General features: G+C 31.3%; 1 protein-coding gene across 3 annotated transcripts in view; it reads left to right on the top strand.

The window, feature by feature from the left end:
* Positions 1 to 17172, top strand: part of PSPC1 (paraspeckle component 1) — a 53098-nt gene that overhangs the window by 16992 nt on the left and 18934 nt on the right. For 2 of the 3 annotated variants that reach the window (XR_001312965.2, XR_001312964.2), the window contains exons 7-8: positions 9391 to 9448; positions 11616 to 11794. Coding sequence is in view for 1 of the 3 variants with exons in the window: in XM_014056890.2 (XP_013912365.2) it covers positions 9391 to 9448; positions 11616 to 11794; positions 14864 to 15049 (423 nt within the window). In the remaining 2 variants the exon portion in view is untranslated. Of the gene's footprint in view, positions 1 to 9390; positions 9449 to 11615; positions 11795 to 14863; positions 15679 to 17172 lie in introns of those variants that run through there. The other variant, XM_014056890.2, reaches the window with a different exon arrangement.

The raw sequence follows: 17172 nt of genomic DNA, 5'->3' as shown, positions 1-17172 counted from the left end.
ACACAATACAGACTTATCCCCACTAGTCTGCGCTTGTGTTCAACGGTGAATGGACATAGGACAGAAAATTTTCTGCAGCCAAGAACTATTGCACTACTTGAGTGACCCTGAGGACACATTTAAACCTCCAAGCGGTCTCAATGGCTCTCTAAAAGAATGAAAATTACCAGTTGTTTGCAATACATATAAATCCATTCTCCACCATCCAGTCAGAACTGAAGAAGCTTTTGGATGAGAAGTGAAACATCTTCAAAGAAAAAAAAGTCCAGTTGTTTTCCAGTTGAAAAAACACATTTGGGACAACTATGATCTGGATGAGTAACAATCTCCATGGAAACTAACAAAGAAAAATCACTGTCTTTAGTCAGGGACTGAGATCAAATATTAGAAAGATCCTTTGAGAAAGATCTGAAAGCTGGTTCTCCACTCTTTCCCCAGCCATCATTTCTTCTTACAAATGTAAACAAGGAAAAAGACTAGCAATAGGTCTCAGATAAATATTACACAGCAGTTCTAGGCAGGATTGGAACTGGATGATGACTTGTTCTGGGTGGCTAAAATTCAGATTCTGTCTACTAAAGTGAGGGGGAGGAGCAATCTATTGTATTGTGTTCTTCATATTTAGAAAGATAAGTGCGTTTACAGAGTTGTACAATATTTAACTATACATATACAAATGTAAGAAGAAATAAATGGGATAAAATCTTAGTTAATTTAAACCAGGACAATGGTGGTAGTTATAATTTAATAATGTAACAGGTGCAGGCCAGCCTGGTTAAGAAAAAAAATAAGCATCTAGTGAATGCCCCAATCAAATTGAAGATTATTAATGTTTTGGTTATTTGGATTAGGGGGTATATACAATATATTATAAAATTACCGTATGCTTGATAAAGGGAAAAGGAGGATGGTGTTCAGCAATAACAGATAAAAAGTAGTGTGGTAGAGGTAAAACTTTTAATGGACGAAGAGAGGGAGCATATGAGTTATTTCAGTTGTTAGATTTTATCAGTGTTTTACCGTATTTTTCAGAGTATAAGACGCACCAGAGTATAAAATGCACCTTAGTTTTTGGGAGAAAAATAAAGAAAAAATTCTGCTTACCAGCTATTCATTTTTATTCCCATAGCACCAGAAAAGCAAGCAAGCAAACACAATAGTATAATAAAATAACACTTTTTGCTATTTTTTTTGTTTCCTGAGCAGCCTTAGAAAACCTAATTAGATGTCTGGGCATTCAGCCAAAAGCACTTAACAGCTCATAAAATGTAACAAAGCTGAATCAACAAACCAGCCCAGCGCTTGCCTGAAGGAAACCATTGAGAAAATTCTTGCAGTTAATAATATATGCCTCTTCATTGGATTTATACTTTTTAGAACATTGAGCATATTAGTAGTAGATAATTCTTATTTACCATACAGATTGTTTTAACATTTGGAAAAAAAAGATAAAATGTTGTAGCATCTCAATCTTTTTAGTTTTAAAAATGTGTCTTTTGTAAAAATGTCTTCCTTCATTTCCCTTGACGCCAGTTAATACTGCGTTCTGGAAATTTCTGCATCTGGAAAGATCAAAATTTGCTGGTATTTGTATTTCATACAAATGAATATTTCTCTGCTGGACTTGAGTAATACTTTTATTACATACAATTGCAGAAGCGGTATTAAGAGTATGATTTTATTTATTTTAAAACATATAAACTGTATAGAGAAAAGTCATTTTTCATTATTAATATAAAGTTATATAGTTATAAAGTTTCTCATTCAGACAAAGCAAAGAAAAATTACTCTTAGAGAAATTGTTTTATGTTTCTATTTTAATTTAAAAATTAAATTAAATTCAAATATTAAGTCCTCAGTAAGAAGTGTGATATTTTTGTAAGATAACAGTTATGATTTATTTTTAGTAGAGGTAATTCAGATCTTCTACAGGAGGGATGTCAAACTCACATCACAATGGCATCACATGAAATATTGGGACTCCCCCCCCCCCCTCGCTAAATCAGGTTTGGGCATGGCCAGCACATGGGCGTGGCCAGGGGCCAGGAGTTTGACAGCCCTGTTGTACAGGTTATTTTAAGTTTGATCATCAATCTGTGTAGTTCAATAAATGAATTGAAAAATCTTACTTTTAGCCCATTTGTTTGGTTATGGGAAAATTGAGAATAAGTTCATTCCTCCTCTGTTTTTAGAACCATTCAGATATTTGAAATTTTACCAACCACACATTCCTTTCAGTTTACTGCTCAAGCCTGTGTTGCTCTCTGAATCTTCTGAGTGACTGCTCAAATATCTTAACTGAGTGGAGCCATTACTGTATTGTTGCTGTTCAACTCTTAACAATATTATTGCTTCGCCCTTATTTCACAGCTTTATTGAGGATATTGTGAGAGATCTTGTCAAACACTTTGTCAATATCTTGATAATTTATGCACAAAGTATTCCTCTGATTTAAGTTAGTATTTCTATCAAGGAACTAGTCTGACACTAATTGCAGAAACCGATGCTAGTTTCTGTAAATTGTGGCATCTCTTGTCAAACTGCTCGTAAATATACAGATTGATCATCTTGACAACTTGCCCAGGTATGTAGGCTTTTAGATCTGTAGGTTTCTTGAGTGCTTTTACAGGAAGTCCTCAACTCCTATGACCATAACTGAGCCCAGTATTAATTGACCAGCCATAAGATTACTACCTGTAATTTATACTTGACAGCTTTCTGAGGAATTGACCATTGCAGCAGTGTTCTTGCTAAGGAAATTGAGAAATATCAAAAGTGCAGTTTGCAGACAGCCCAGTGGATAGAATTAAAACAGCTCCCATTAATGTAAACTAGGAGAGGCTATGTGTAGTTTGAGTTGCTGAACTGTAGCTCTTATTATTCCTCACTATTGGCTTGTCCTAGTTTGGGCTTTCGGGAATTTTAGTTTAGCAAAATCTGAAAAGCCTGGTATTAATCCTCTTGCAGTTTAAATGGCAAAAGAAACCTGATGATAAAGTACTACCATTATGAAATTATGAATTCATACCATTATGAAACTAATTGTAACTGGCGTCCACATTTATTTTTATGATTTTTGAAAGTGGTCCACGCTACAAAGCACTTTATGGCTAGATAGATTTTTATTCTATTTAGCAATGCTAGATTATGGCATTCTTTTTCAGGACCAGCATTTTTGAATTAAATATTACTGCTGTCTAAAGATTAAAAGAAATTAATAGATGGCACAAAGCATAACACAAAACTTAACTTACATTATCGTTAATTGTGTTATGTGCGAAATACTTAGTGACAATTTACAACTTTATTTCTGTGAAATGTAATACATTAGGAAACAAATTGTTCTTACAAGTTCTCATACTTTATGATGTAATTTTATTCATTAGACATATTTTAGTTCACTGTAAGATATTGATGGATGTAGACTCAAGATTAATTTAGGATTTACACAACAGCTATTTATAATGTGTGATAATTGTAATATAATGTTTCTATGAAAACATTACTAGTAACTTGCAGGCCATATACAGCACTGTGAATTTTACAATTTTCAGAACACTGATTGTGATTTAGCAGCAAATGATGCCTGATTGTTCTACACTTTTGTTGGAAATAAAGATGAAAATAAATGTACTCAGTTGCCTTAGAGCATAATAAAAGAAAAAAAAACAGTGACCTCTATAACTAACATATCATTTTCACACCCTTTGCAGCATTGGAGATTAATTTGAATGAATAAAATGAAAGCCTGATCACCTATTCATTGTTTTGAGAAGGTATAGACATGCACACCAGTACCCATAATTTTCTTCTCCTGGGTTCATGCCCTAACTGTACAATCCCTGGGAAAGAAATGCTTGAGTTAATGTGATACAAACCAGGAGTAACATACTTTGGACATGATATGGGCTGCATGTTACAAGTTTTGAAGTGTCAGATTGGTGACATAAGATTTAATATTGTGAGAACAGTTTGTGTTTTGTAATACTATGTTTTTTTTGTAACCTACTTTGTATTTTGAATGTAGTTGCAATATTTAGGGAGTTTTTGATTGTTACATTTTAAAACCTTGTACAGATGAAACTTTTTTTTTCTTTTTTCTTTTTTTTTTTTTTACAAAAATACGTATTTTGGTAACTTGAATTATTTCTTCCATATTGTGTTTGTTTTACATTTAAAAGGAAACCTCATTCATTGGAGATTTGCCCCTCAAAGGGGATTGTAATAACAGGGGATTGTAATAATAAATGTATTTTATTTATTGCATTTATATTCTGCTGCCATCCAAATATATGGCAGCCCAAAAAGCAGACTCTGCCCCTGTGGGAATAACACTAGGATGATGATGATCCTAATCCAAATACATATTGCCAGTTATATGTTTTATAGTTATACCAGTATCTTTCTGTCTTGTAACTTTTTAATTTGTGTGGTGTATAATCTGAAGATTATTGACTGAATGCTTATTTGGTTTGATAATTTATATTGGTTACACAATATAAAAGGGATGAAAAAGCAATACGGTATATTTTATATAATACACACATATTATGCGCCAGTCTAATACAGTGGTAGCATGGCCAATTAATAAAATTAATTTGACATTTTTCTAAATAACATTCAGGATTTTATTCCTGAAGCTAGAATATATTTCCATTTAATGTAGATCTTGCATACATTTGCTTTTAGAATTGTAAGTATACTTTATTAGTCGGAACCTTTATAAGATACCATGTAAGGAACAATAGAAGTAGATTGTTAGGTAATTCTAATTCTTAAAATAATACCCTCCCCCCAAAAACTCTATTTAAAACTCCTTTCCCATCATATTGGAAACAATAAAATCCAGTAATTTTAGCCTCCTGCTGAATCTCATTAGCAACTTTATTAATTCATCCACTTGATTAGTCTTTCATTTTCTATACAGTAGTTTAATGAAGATTGTAAATATAATGATCCAATGTAAGAAGTATTAAGAAATATTTCATCAGCATTAGCATATAATATGTTGAAAAGTATTTGAGGACTTAGTAAAAATTAGCAGTGAAATTATTCTGATAGCAAAATATTCTCCCAGGATGTAGGGGAGGGAGTATTCTGTTGACAATTCTTGTCTGACAGCAACAATTTTGCTTCAAATTTACCTGCAAGAAATTAGTTTTTAAGACTCCAAGAAAATGACATTGTTTGCTGTTTTCTAGCCAAACAAGCTTCATATTTGAAAGTAAATCCATTTTCAATGTATAATTGGAGTCCTTTAATTTTGCATATTTGCTAAAATATGCCTATCACTATTTAATGTGTTTATTTGATTTCGTTATTTTTCCCAATATGGAGAAAAATAAGAGTTGCTGTTGATTTTCTATTTACAAAGGCATTCTTTTTTTGCTCATTTTTAGGTCACATTTTAGCATATGGGAACCATGTATGTGAATATAGATTAAGTAAAAGTATTAGGAGGTTATAGCTAATGATGCCTTCAGTTTTTTTCAATATTGTAGAATTTTGGCATATAAATTAATAGCAAAACTACTGTTTATTTTGTTTCAGATAAATGTAAGAAGAAAATTTAACTACCTGAATGTTTCAATTATTTTTCTTTTCATGAAAATTATGGAGGGGTTTTTTTTTTTTGGTCTTATAGACTTGTAGCCATTCTGCCATTAAATGAAATATACAGTAATACATTTTGTGTTACTAGTCTTGAGGAAATTATACTGTATATTTTTAAATGTAGATGATCGAGAACTTTTCTATATTGTGAAATTATGCATATTTTCCTGTGTCATGGATATGTTATTGCAGTTAGATTAAAACCCTTACTTACAATGCTTGTATTGTAGTCCGAGTGATGACATCATAGGGTTTTGATATTTCTTAGCTTTTACAATATTGTATCACCATATGTTTTCATATTATTCAGCATATCTGTGAAAGTCATAAATGCAAAGATGGATTGCTGAATTATGAGAATTACATAACATCAGTGTGTATTTTTTGAATATATTATAAACAAACGTAAACAGAAATGGCATCCAAATAACAAATAAAAATTCAGTGTGTATAAAAGAAATTCCTAATTGTTTTTCTGTAACTCGATAATTTGTTTAGAAAATTAAAAGATGCTGTTGAAATATTATTAACCTATAATTTATACATATATCCTCAAACTTAAATGATTTATTTATTTTAAAGATTCTGCTAAAGCAATGTAAGAAAAACAGCGACATGGTTTATTTAATTTCTTAGTATTTTTCAAAATAAGGGCAAATCAAGGGATTGAATGTATGGTGGATACTGCTGCCTTCTGAAGATTTAATTTGTGCAGGTAAGCAAAGGTAATACAAGGAGTTTACTAGTAAAGCCTTAAATTGTTTATGAAATAAACATTTTGTTTATAGTTAAGTAGAGGTATGCATACCATACATTTTGGGAGAGAATAAGAGGAAGCATATTGTGCTTCATTATTTTGCAAGTTTTTGTCATCTCAAAATCTTCATATTAATATTTTAAAAGGAATTTAAAATGAGATTCCATATCAGCTACATACTAAAATTAAATTTTAGTGGGAAAAATTATTTCAGTATTGGTTTAAGAAAGGTTGTAAATCACTGGAACTATATAAAAGAAATTCAAACTTCTTTAGAGCCGAGGTGGCGCAGTGGTTAAATGCAGCACTGCAGGCTACTTCAGCTGACTGCAGTTCAGCAGTTCGGCAGTTCAAATCTCACCGGCTCAGGGTTGACTCAGCCTTCCATCCTTCCGAGGTGGGTAAAATGAGGACCCGGATTGTTGTTGGGGGCAATATGCTGACTCTGTAAACCGCTTACAGAGGGCTGAAAGCCCTATGAAGCGGTATATAAGTCTAACTGCTATTGCTATTGCTATTGCTATTTATATATCTATTATACAATGAAACAAGATATGATTTGTGTACTTTGAATGATAAATTCTTATCTGCCTTATTTATTTGGTGTGCAGTCCCCCTTTGAATTTTTCTTCTTGTCTTAAGATCTTAGATTAATAAACCAGACAATTTAGTGAAGTCTGGTAAATTTTTTACTATAAATGATAGTCTTTATTTTGAATCTTAACGCTGTTTCTAACAGCATAAATAAAATAAAATACAAATCTTAATAGTTGCCAACTAGCCATGGCTTCTCAACTGTAATTTGAATATAATAAGCTTTACAATACAGGATAGGTGTAGAATTACTGAGACAATGCCTAAAGCATTTAAATGCTTAGTAAATGATACTTTTACTTGCAATTGATACAATTTTTAACATTATTTTGAAGAGTGCAAAATTTCAGCTTGAAATTCTTGCTATTGCATGATTGTATATGATGTCTGAATGGAATGCTAATTGTTCAGATGAAAACATGGATTTTAAATCAATTTTTTATGTTACATACCACTACCACCACCTTCTAGTAAAAATATCTTTGTAACCTTGGAAAAGGATAATATTTAGATAGATTTCTATACTGAAATCTTTACATGAGTTTAAATATTAGAATATTTATATGAGTTTAAGCATTTGCTTGGCCTTTGTTGGTGACTAGTATTTCTACATTTGGCTGGGTAATTTTCTCATGACGCTCCTATTTATTTAAAAATATTATTTATTGTGTTTGATTAAAAAAAAATAGATAAAATAAAATTCAAAAGCTTTTTTGTCATTTACTTAATTTTTTTACTCATATTTCTAGTTGATATTTGTAATCTAATGCTTATATGTAGCTCTATTGGCCTGAGAAATTAGTATGGTTTTCCTTTTTAACAGAAAAAATTACTTTTACCTATGATTCTTAATATATATTTTACTAAGTATTAATTGAAAGGGCTTACAAAATCTTACAATATTGGTATATTTGATAGCATGATAATTGTATTTCTGTTTTTGCTAATTTCTGATTATGATATTTTTATGAGCAGAGTCCAGCAAGAACCTGTGGGACTTTTAGTTATGTGAATCACTATTTATTATTTTAGTGGACGCACAGCTGAAATGCATATTCTATTCATATTGTAGTATTTGATGTATATAACAAACACGAGGTATTTAAAGCAAAAAAAATATTTTTTTTAAAAAGAAGTAGTTCTTCTCTTGATATTTAATAATTCTTGTTCTTATAGTGGAGTTTATGCAGTGTGTTTTAGTGCAACATTTGCCCTCGATCTCATGAATTCTTTTAAATTTAATTGTAAATAATGATATTATTATTACCCATCTTAATTCTATGGTAATTTTAATATTTTGGTCGTCAGTATGTAAATTATAGATATATTTATTTTACATTAGAACATTTCAGAATTGTAGAATATCTTGCCTCTTACTTTTTTACTGTATACATTATATACATTATGTATACATTATATAGCTGGTTTTAGCTATATTATGGGGAGAAAATAATGCCAAATAAGTAAATACCTGGAGCTTTACAGATTGTAGTTTTTCTTTAATTCTGTTCTAATTTCTTCAGGTTATCAATCAGTGAAATTATCTGAAGCTTCACATGTGTTCCATCATCAATAATACATATCCTCTCAGCTTTTTTACTTAATCTAGGATGGCAATGTTCTCTTTTCTTTAATAAAAATTATGAATTTTGGTAGTACTATGCATCTTACTAAGTGTTTTAGAATTAGATAAATACTTGCTAATGTTTATTTTTTATTTTAAGGGATACCTTAATAGTTGCATTTTTTTATCCATTTACAGAATCGAACTGATCCCAATTGGAAATATTTATTTCATGCCCATGTGGTAATCTTAAAAACAAATCCAGTAATTCATTTGCCTATAGTTACTCCACCTGTCTACAAATAAATTATTTAAAAAGAAAAAAGCCTGACCTTCCAGTTTTGCTGAATATTTACTGTCTGTCTATGCTGTCATATAGTACAGACTACAGTTTGATGACTATATATTGCCAGGCATTTGCTGTTAAAGCATAATTGAAAATTAATATATGTATTTTATATTACATAGAGAATAATTCACATTTTTAAATTCTAAGACCAGTGTGATTATTACCGGTATTATAATACTACAGAATATTTTATATTATTTTTCCATAATGAAATTTCAGAAAAGTATTAAATATGGCACAAATACAACCAGCTGTAAATACTGCCGTCTATTTTGATTCTTCCTTAGAGCCAGTTACTGTACTTGAGGCTGATCTCTGGGTGGTTATCTTGGTATTGTTTTGTGTCTTCTATATTAAAGACCACAATTTTGAAAAAGAATACAGTTTTTTATTAATGGACCTAATGGTATTTCATGGAATTATAAGTGTTATTTCATAAAATGGTTCGCCAAGAAATGAGAATGTTAAAATAATAAGTGGTAGGTTGACGATGCAAATTATGTTTACTTTCAGAGAGAACAGGAAATGAGAATGGGTGATATGGGTCCTCGTGGAGCATTAAACATGGGAGGTAGGGATCTGAAGCAAAAGGCTCTTGTTCTTGAAAATTTCTTTGAGACTGTACATATTACTTCTGTGGACCTTGGCAGATAATCTTGGCCAAAATTTTAATTGTTATATATTGGATTAATTTTTTTCTTTCAAACATACTTTTTGATTTTACAAAATTGAAGGTCATAGGAAAAACTATCAGTATCAACTGAAAAGCATTAATTCCTGTTTGTTGTAAATCTTTCTAAAGTTGTAAATGTAAAATCAAAATACATTGCAATACAAGTAAAAGTTTGATTTAATTTACTTCTTGAGAACTTATAGCAGGGTCTTGAATATGTAGTTTTTAATTGGAGGCTTGTGTTCATGGGAATGATGGGAGCAAACTATAATTAAGCATTTAAATAATCAGGTCTTTGTCTTTCAGAACTCTTATTTTATTATAACCATGTATATTTATGTAATAGTAACCAAGTATCATGTAAAGTTTCTACAAAACCACACTAATGAATATTTATACAGTATGCCAAAGTTGAGGTATTGACCTCTATGTTAGTTTAAAGTGAGTGAGTAGAACACTCATCTCATACTAGAATTCTCCACATTTCTTTAACAACAGCTATTTTGTATGTCTAATACTGATTATTTTGGTATTACTCACTGTGTGGCATTTTGGGCCATCTTGTATAATAATATTTATGTATAAGTGATTAAGATTAGCCTTCGTTTTATTTTGGTGGCTTCCTCAAGAAGTATGATGTCCAGGCATCTCTAATAACATTTGGATTGTTTATTATTCAGATTTATTACATTTTGATTTCAGATTTTGAGCTAAAACTGGTTTGGATGCCTTTATAAATAACTAATATGGGGAAAAGGAGGGGGAAACGTCTTCATAAATTTGAGTTTTCATTTTCTGGGGAACTGTTGCTTTGGGTATAAGCCTCTGTGGCAAATGTATGATCTAAAAGCAAGTTCCAGTTCTCAGTTTCCATCTGTTTTGAATTAGTCTAAAGTTCAGAAAGTACTTTCTGAGGGACTTTGTCTCTTTAATTGGTTAATCCTTTCCCTTTTGCCCAATCCTTTGTGCTTTCATTTAGCTCTACTGTAACAAGAATAAAGTGTAACAACTACTCATCCCCTGTTGAAAAAATAACTTAAAATATTAATTATATTTAGCAGTATTTAAATCATGAGTAAAATAACAAGGGAGCTTTGTAGATTAGCTCTTAGGCTGCTGTGATGATATCTGTATTAAGTAAAGAAGCACAGGAAGGTGGCATTGAGAGAAAGCTATCTTATTGTAGATGTTGGGCATTACAAAACTTGACACCATCATTGCCTACCTAGAATTAAAACCAAGACAGTTAAAAACCACTGTTTCTTTATCTGTGCTATGACTGATTTATTTCATTAGAATTATAATCTGATCACAATGTTCCTAGGTATTTTTTGTTTGTCAATATGCATGTGGTAACATTTTATAAAGAAGCCTCTAATTGAGTGCATTTAGTAATGCCTAGCATTTGGATGGGAGGCCACCAGAAAATCACAAGACTAGATAGAGAAATTGGGGAAGGGACCCCCCCCCAAAAAAGGCAAATCACTTCAGTATTGTTTTCAAGAAAATAATATTATAGTCCTTATGATAATCAAGTTCAGTTAGACTCAAAAGAGATTTTATATTCATCTTGTATAATTAAAAAAAATGTTATTCTAGTTAAGCATTCTACTATTATTGCAAACTATACAAAATATTTTTTTATCTCCATATATGATTTTTTCCAAATAAGTAGTTTCTTGCATTTTCCACTTGGTAATACTCAAAAGATTTTCTACATTCACAGTCATAGAAATAAAATTGTAGTTTAATTAGCCTTATACAATATGGTAAGCAAATGATATTCTGGGGAAAAACACAAAAGAATTGGTGTCATTTTGAAAGTTAATGCCATTATCTTCAAGAATTAATAGGAATTAGCTTATGGAAAAGTACTTGAAATTGAAAATGTTACACTTTATTTGGAATGGTATTGTTCAATAGTAATTGCTTAATGCCAAAAAATTAAAGTAAATGTACAGTCTCAAAGAATAACAACATTTTTTTTCAAATGTTTCTACTATTATAATTTGTAATTCTTTAAAATGCAGTTAGGACAGCTCTAAGTGTAGACTGTTTTACATAGATGCCTTTAGCCCAGCACCTGCTGGAAACCAAGGTCCTCCTCCTCCACCTCCAATGATGAGTATGAATATGAACAACAGAGGGACAATGCCTGGCTCAGCAATGGGTCCAGGTCCTTCGTTGGGGCCAGAAGGAGCTACAAACATTGGAACCCCAATGATGCCAGATAATGGAGCTGTGGTAATGTATCATAAACATTTATTTTTTTCTACAACATAGCAAATTTATCTAACAAGGATAACTTCACACGGTGATGTTATTAAAAAAAATTAAAAATTAAATTAAATGTATATGGAGATTCTCAGTCTTCCAGGTCATAGTTGTCCCAAAGGTGCTTTTTCAAGAGGAATTGGACTTCAGAGCTGATGAAGCTTCTTGGGTGGGAAGCAAAATGTCTTCAGAGAGTTGCTTCTTGAAAAAAGACCTTTGGGACAAAAATTAAATTAGTTGCTAAATCTGCCATCAATATCACTCCTATTACTAACATTACATAACATGCTGTTTACTTCTTTTAATATAAATAAAAGTAATGAACAAAAACATTTTTATAAGTTTTTGGGCTATTGAAAGTTATCATATTTAAAGGAGCATGAGCACATGCAGTTCAATGTGATTCCTCCCCCCAAATGATTATGTCTCAAAGAGTCTATGGAAAAGACATTTAAGATTTAGTTTTTATTTTATACTGTTGACATGGATTACTAATAAACATGTTTTATTTTTGGTGTATTGAAATGATTCATAGTGTGAAGCTATCTTTGAATATTTTTTAAAGCAAATTTAATTGATTAACAGATTTTTATCCGAGTAAGTTTATAACCACAAAGCTTTTTGTAAAACCTGACTTTTTAATGAAGAATTTCTCCTAAAAGCTAGATCTGATTCAGTTGTTAAGGACAAGGCAAGGATATTTGCTAATATTTATACAGCATTTAAATATTAAAACTTCTTGGTTCTATTATTATAGCATTTCTTGCTATGTTTGGAGTTCCAAAGAAGTGAACTTGATGAAGTAAAATGTATTCAGTGTTTTCGACACTAAATCGTTATAGTAAAACAAGAATAAAAAACCTAATTGTTTCCCTGAAAATAAGACCTCCCTGGATAATAAGCCAAATTGGGCTTTTGAGTGCATACGTTAAAATAAACCCTCCCCTGAAAATAAGCCCTCTAAAATATTTAAACGCATGCACAGCTGGTCCCCGTCATTTCCTGGGGGGAACATGCTCCCTGCACCCCACATGCACCTGCCTTCCATGCAGAATGGCTTCAAGGCTGCTCTTGCAAACCCTAGCTACCGCACCCCTTCTCATAGTGGTGGCTGCAAAAATAGTGACAGGCCCAGTGACATTAGGGCTGGCAATAGTGTTATAATAGAAACAGAGATAGAACTTCTGTCACTCTGATTCAGCTGATCTGTGGACTGCGGACCGAGGTTAAATGGCCTCCTGCACCTCCAAAATAATAAGACTTCCCTGAAAATAAGGCCATACATTCATTCGAGGGTCAAAAGAAAATAAGACCCTGTCTTATTTTCAAGGAAACAGAGTAGTTATATCTGCAGTCTTCTTATGTATGTATTGCATATGTTATGGGAGTATGTATGTATGTATATTATTTTCCGTAAGAACATCGTGCTGTTTTTTAAAAGAGTAATGAACTTAATTATTGTATGTCATTTGCTGAGGAAATCGTTTCATAAAGTGATTTGATATACCTAGTTTCTAGGTTCAGCATGTCCTGTCCATATTATTGAAACACGTGATGAGTCCATTTCTCGACTTTTTAACGGAGGAAAATAATGAACAGCATTATGATGTAACTAATAAAGAGAAAATAATGGTTAAGAAGGCGCACTAATCTTTGTCAGTAAAAGAACTGGAAACCATCTTAAAAGTTACATGATCTACACCATTTTCAGAAGAGCTGAATTTGTTTTTCAAAATCACTTCAGCATAGTATATTTGGATTATTACCGATATTATTGCATATATAATAAAATATTTATCTATAGAGTTCTTATATTAATAAAGGAAAAAGTAGACATAGCTAAACGTTTAAATTTGCTTAATTCTCCTTAAACATGTATCTGCTGTTTTTGTAATAAATTGGATAACAACGATACCCAATCTCGCATCAGAGAACTTTTCTTACAAGGTTTCTCGCTTAGTATGTTCTTATCTACTCGGGTAATACTGCAATTTATCAGAGCAGATTTGCAGGGAGTGGAATGCAAAAGGAAAAGGATGCAAAATTATGCCAGTTATCTTCACAGCAATTGACCCAGAAAATGAGATAATTACTGCTGGTTTTATAATTTTTAGCATTAACAATATAGCAATATTCATATCAGTGACTTAGTTTCTGCGTTACATTCATTTCAAGAACCAGAGTTTGCTGTTCTCTGAAAAAATCTGCTGCTGGTGGTTTTGGATTCACATTTTTAATCCCAATTGGATAAATTGGAGTTGGCCAGATAGGCTATTATGTCATTCAGGGACCTTAATTAAAATTTTCTCTTAGTGAGGCATTTAACATTCATATTAATTTATATAACTTTAAACAATGCTTATCAGGGTAATGAATTAGCAATTTTTCAAGATTATGAAATCTCATTTCTCTAGTTTCAAAAGAGAAAATGATAAATTTTCTATAATTTTAAATTAGGACAAACTTAATCTGTTAGGTTACAATTTATATTTTAAAGACATTAAATAAATTTGGCTGTAAATGTTCATGTGAATTACATGAAATCAATCTCTATCTAATCTATCTATCTATTTATCTATGTCTATATTTATGGCACACTTGTAACAATGTTGAACCTAGATTCCTGTTGCATTAGCTCTCTTAAAACTTAAGTTTAAGTAAGTTCTAAAATGTACTTTTAATTTCATTTCTTTATACATATTTTGATATACTTTATACATTCTTAATATTCATGCATACTTAGATTTTGTACAGAAGAGTCAGAATATAAAATACCCATTCATTAGAATTTGACCTCTTAGAATGGTTACACTTTGCCTATCTATTCCTTTAACTAAATGAGCTGGTTGTCACAATATTATTTGACTTTTTAGTTTACATTCAACTTTTAAAGGTAATGACTAAATTAATTGCTCCTTTCTTCCTTCTATGTGTCATCCTGATTCTGCTGGACTATCTGCTGAACTTCCTGAAAACGTCATATTTCCCCTATTTATTGTAATTCAAATTGGGGTTTTATTCTAAATGGACTTATTGTAGCATTCTGAGAGATTTCCTCAAGGAGGCCCACCACAAATGGGTTCACCTATGGTTAATAGACCAGGCTCTGAAACTCCTCAACCAGCTATGGGTGGTGTAGGTGCCGTCAATAGTGGACCCAGTGGCTTTGGTAGAGGAAATCCTGGGGGCAGCTTTGAAGGACCTAACAAGCGTCGCAGATATTGAAACATTCACTTTTGTACTCTTGTGAAATTGAATGAATGACTATCTGGTGTTATAACTCTATATAATTTCAACTGTTACTTTTGAATGGTTTTACTGTTAATATAGACATTAACCTTTTTTTGTAAACTCTATAGACTTTTTTTTATATTTAGTCATAGACTTAGATAGTGTAGAAATAATGCACTTCATTTTGTACATCAGTTGTTTGTGACTACCACAGAATATAATGTGACCATGCTGTGAGATTTGTGAGTTACATGCTTACAATAAAATAACAGTTTAAATGATTTTGAAACACTGCTATGAATACTATCTTTAAATTTAATTGTAAGTATCCATAATTATTTTTCTTTGACAATGCCTATCTTTTTGGGGGGGAGGGGCGGTGTCTGCTTTATCCATTGTAATTGTATGACAATATAAATGCAGCTTGCAATACATAGAAAAAGTTGAGGTTAATGCAGCTTTAGAAAATATGAAACTGTTGGTAAGCCAATATAGATTTGTGTTTTTTTAATCAAATGTTATTTTTCAACAACATGTATAAATCTCTTTGGAATGGGATTGTTATGATAATGTAATCCTGTGTTTAAGTTCAAATAAACATTTTGAGCCTTGAAAACCTACAAGTAGTGAATACTCACCTTTGATCTTAACTAGATTATGAACAGAAATAATTTTGAAGGAAATAAATTTCAGATCATTTAATGTATCATTAATGCTATTTGCAGCTGTGCTTCCTCGGTAGTGGATTTATAAAATATATTCAAAGTGTTCTTTTCCCCCCAAACAGATTTTCGTTTTTTAAAAAATATGCTAGATTCCTATCTAATATTAAAGGAAATGCTTTAACAAATTCTGGAAACATTAGCAACTACTAGCACTTAATAATTGTGGTAGACAAAATAATTTCAGTTCTGGCCTTCATTTAAATATATAAATCTTTTCTATTTTTTCACAATAGCCTATGTCAACTGGAAATAAAAATATAAATAGAAAACTATCCCAGAACTTCAGTTATATAATGCATATTAAATGTATAAAAACAATGTTTTAATATATATATTATAATTATAGTATCATGAAAGCATTTCATCTTGGATATTTATTTTGTTTTATTTTGACCGCTATATAGGCAAATCAAGTATATTAGAGATACATGGGAAATAGCTGTTACTGCATAAGCATAGCATGGAGCCGTGGTGACTCAGTGTTTAGAATGCAGTATTGCAGGCTAACTCACTGCCAGGAGTTTGAATTCTGACCAGCTCAAGATTGACTCAGCCTTCCATCTTTTTGAGTTCAGTAAAATGAGGACACAGATTGTTGGGGGCAATATGCTGATTCTGTAAACCACCTAGAGAGTGATGTAAAGCAATATGAAGCAGTATGTAAGTTTTAAGTGCTACTGCTATTTCATGTTACATGAGTGGACTAAAGTATATGGTTAAACATATTTATTGCCAGTGCAAATTTGATAAGATTATTTTTAAGAAACAAGATGGGAGCTTTCTCTGATCTCATATTTATAGGAAGCTAAAAGATTTGCCTAGCATATAAGGGAGTGTGTGGAGCAATTGATTACAGGTATTACAGGTATTATTATTTCATTACACAAATAATACAGCTTATCTACTTGCGTCAGATATTACCATGCAAATATGTAATTGCAGTATTTGTATTCTTGGTTTCGCAAAGGAGACCCACACGGTCATATTTTTATCCATGAAAAGGTGAATGAGTATCTTTATATTGAGACTGAATACTTCAGTTTTTCTTGTTCTATTGACTGCAGAAACTATAATTAGATTATCAGTTCTTGGAATTTATACCGGTGCTATTTGTTTAAAAGAAATACTTCCTAGATTTACATTTTAAGAATTACAGTATCATATCTTTTAAAATATATGTATATGGCTCTAATTTTCAGTACTTCCATTATGTCACTCTTAAATAATAAAGAGAGCATGCATTCAACTATATTTAAGTCACAATATCTAAATAAACAATAAGTTCAAACATTTTGATCGAATCGGAGGGTTGAAACATGATGGTAATCTTTGTTTAATGATGTGATGTCACTTGACCAAGCCACTTCATATGACAGCTCCAACATTCCAGTT

The sequence above is a fragment of the Thamnophis sirtalis genome, unplaced genomic scaffold (genome assembly GCF_051295495.1).
Source record: "Thamnophis sirtalis isolate CommonGarterSnake01/CBP01778 unplaced genomic scaffold, rThaSir2_p1.2 scaffold_8, whole genome shotgun sequence".
In the NCBI taxonomy this organism is placed as follows: domain Eukaryota; kingdom Metazoa; phylum Chordata; class Lepidosauria; order Squamata; family Natricidae; genus Thamnophis; species Thamnophis sirtalis.
This window is presented reverse-complemented; position numbering and strand designations above follow the sequence as displayed.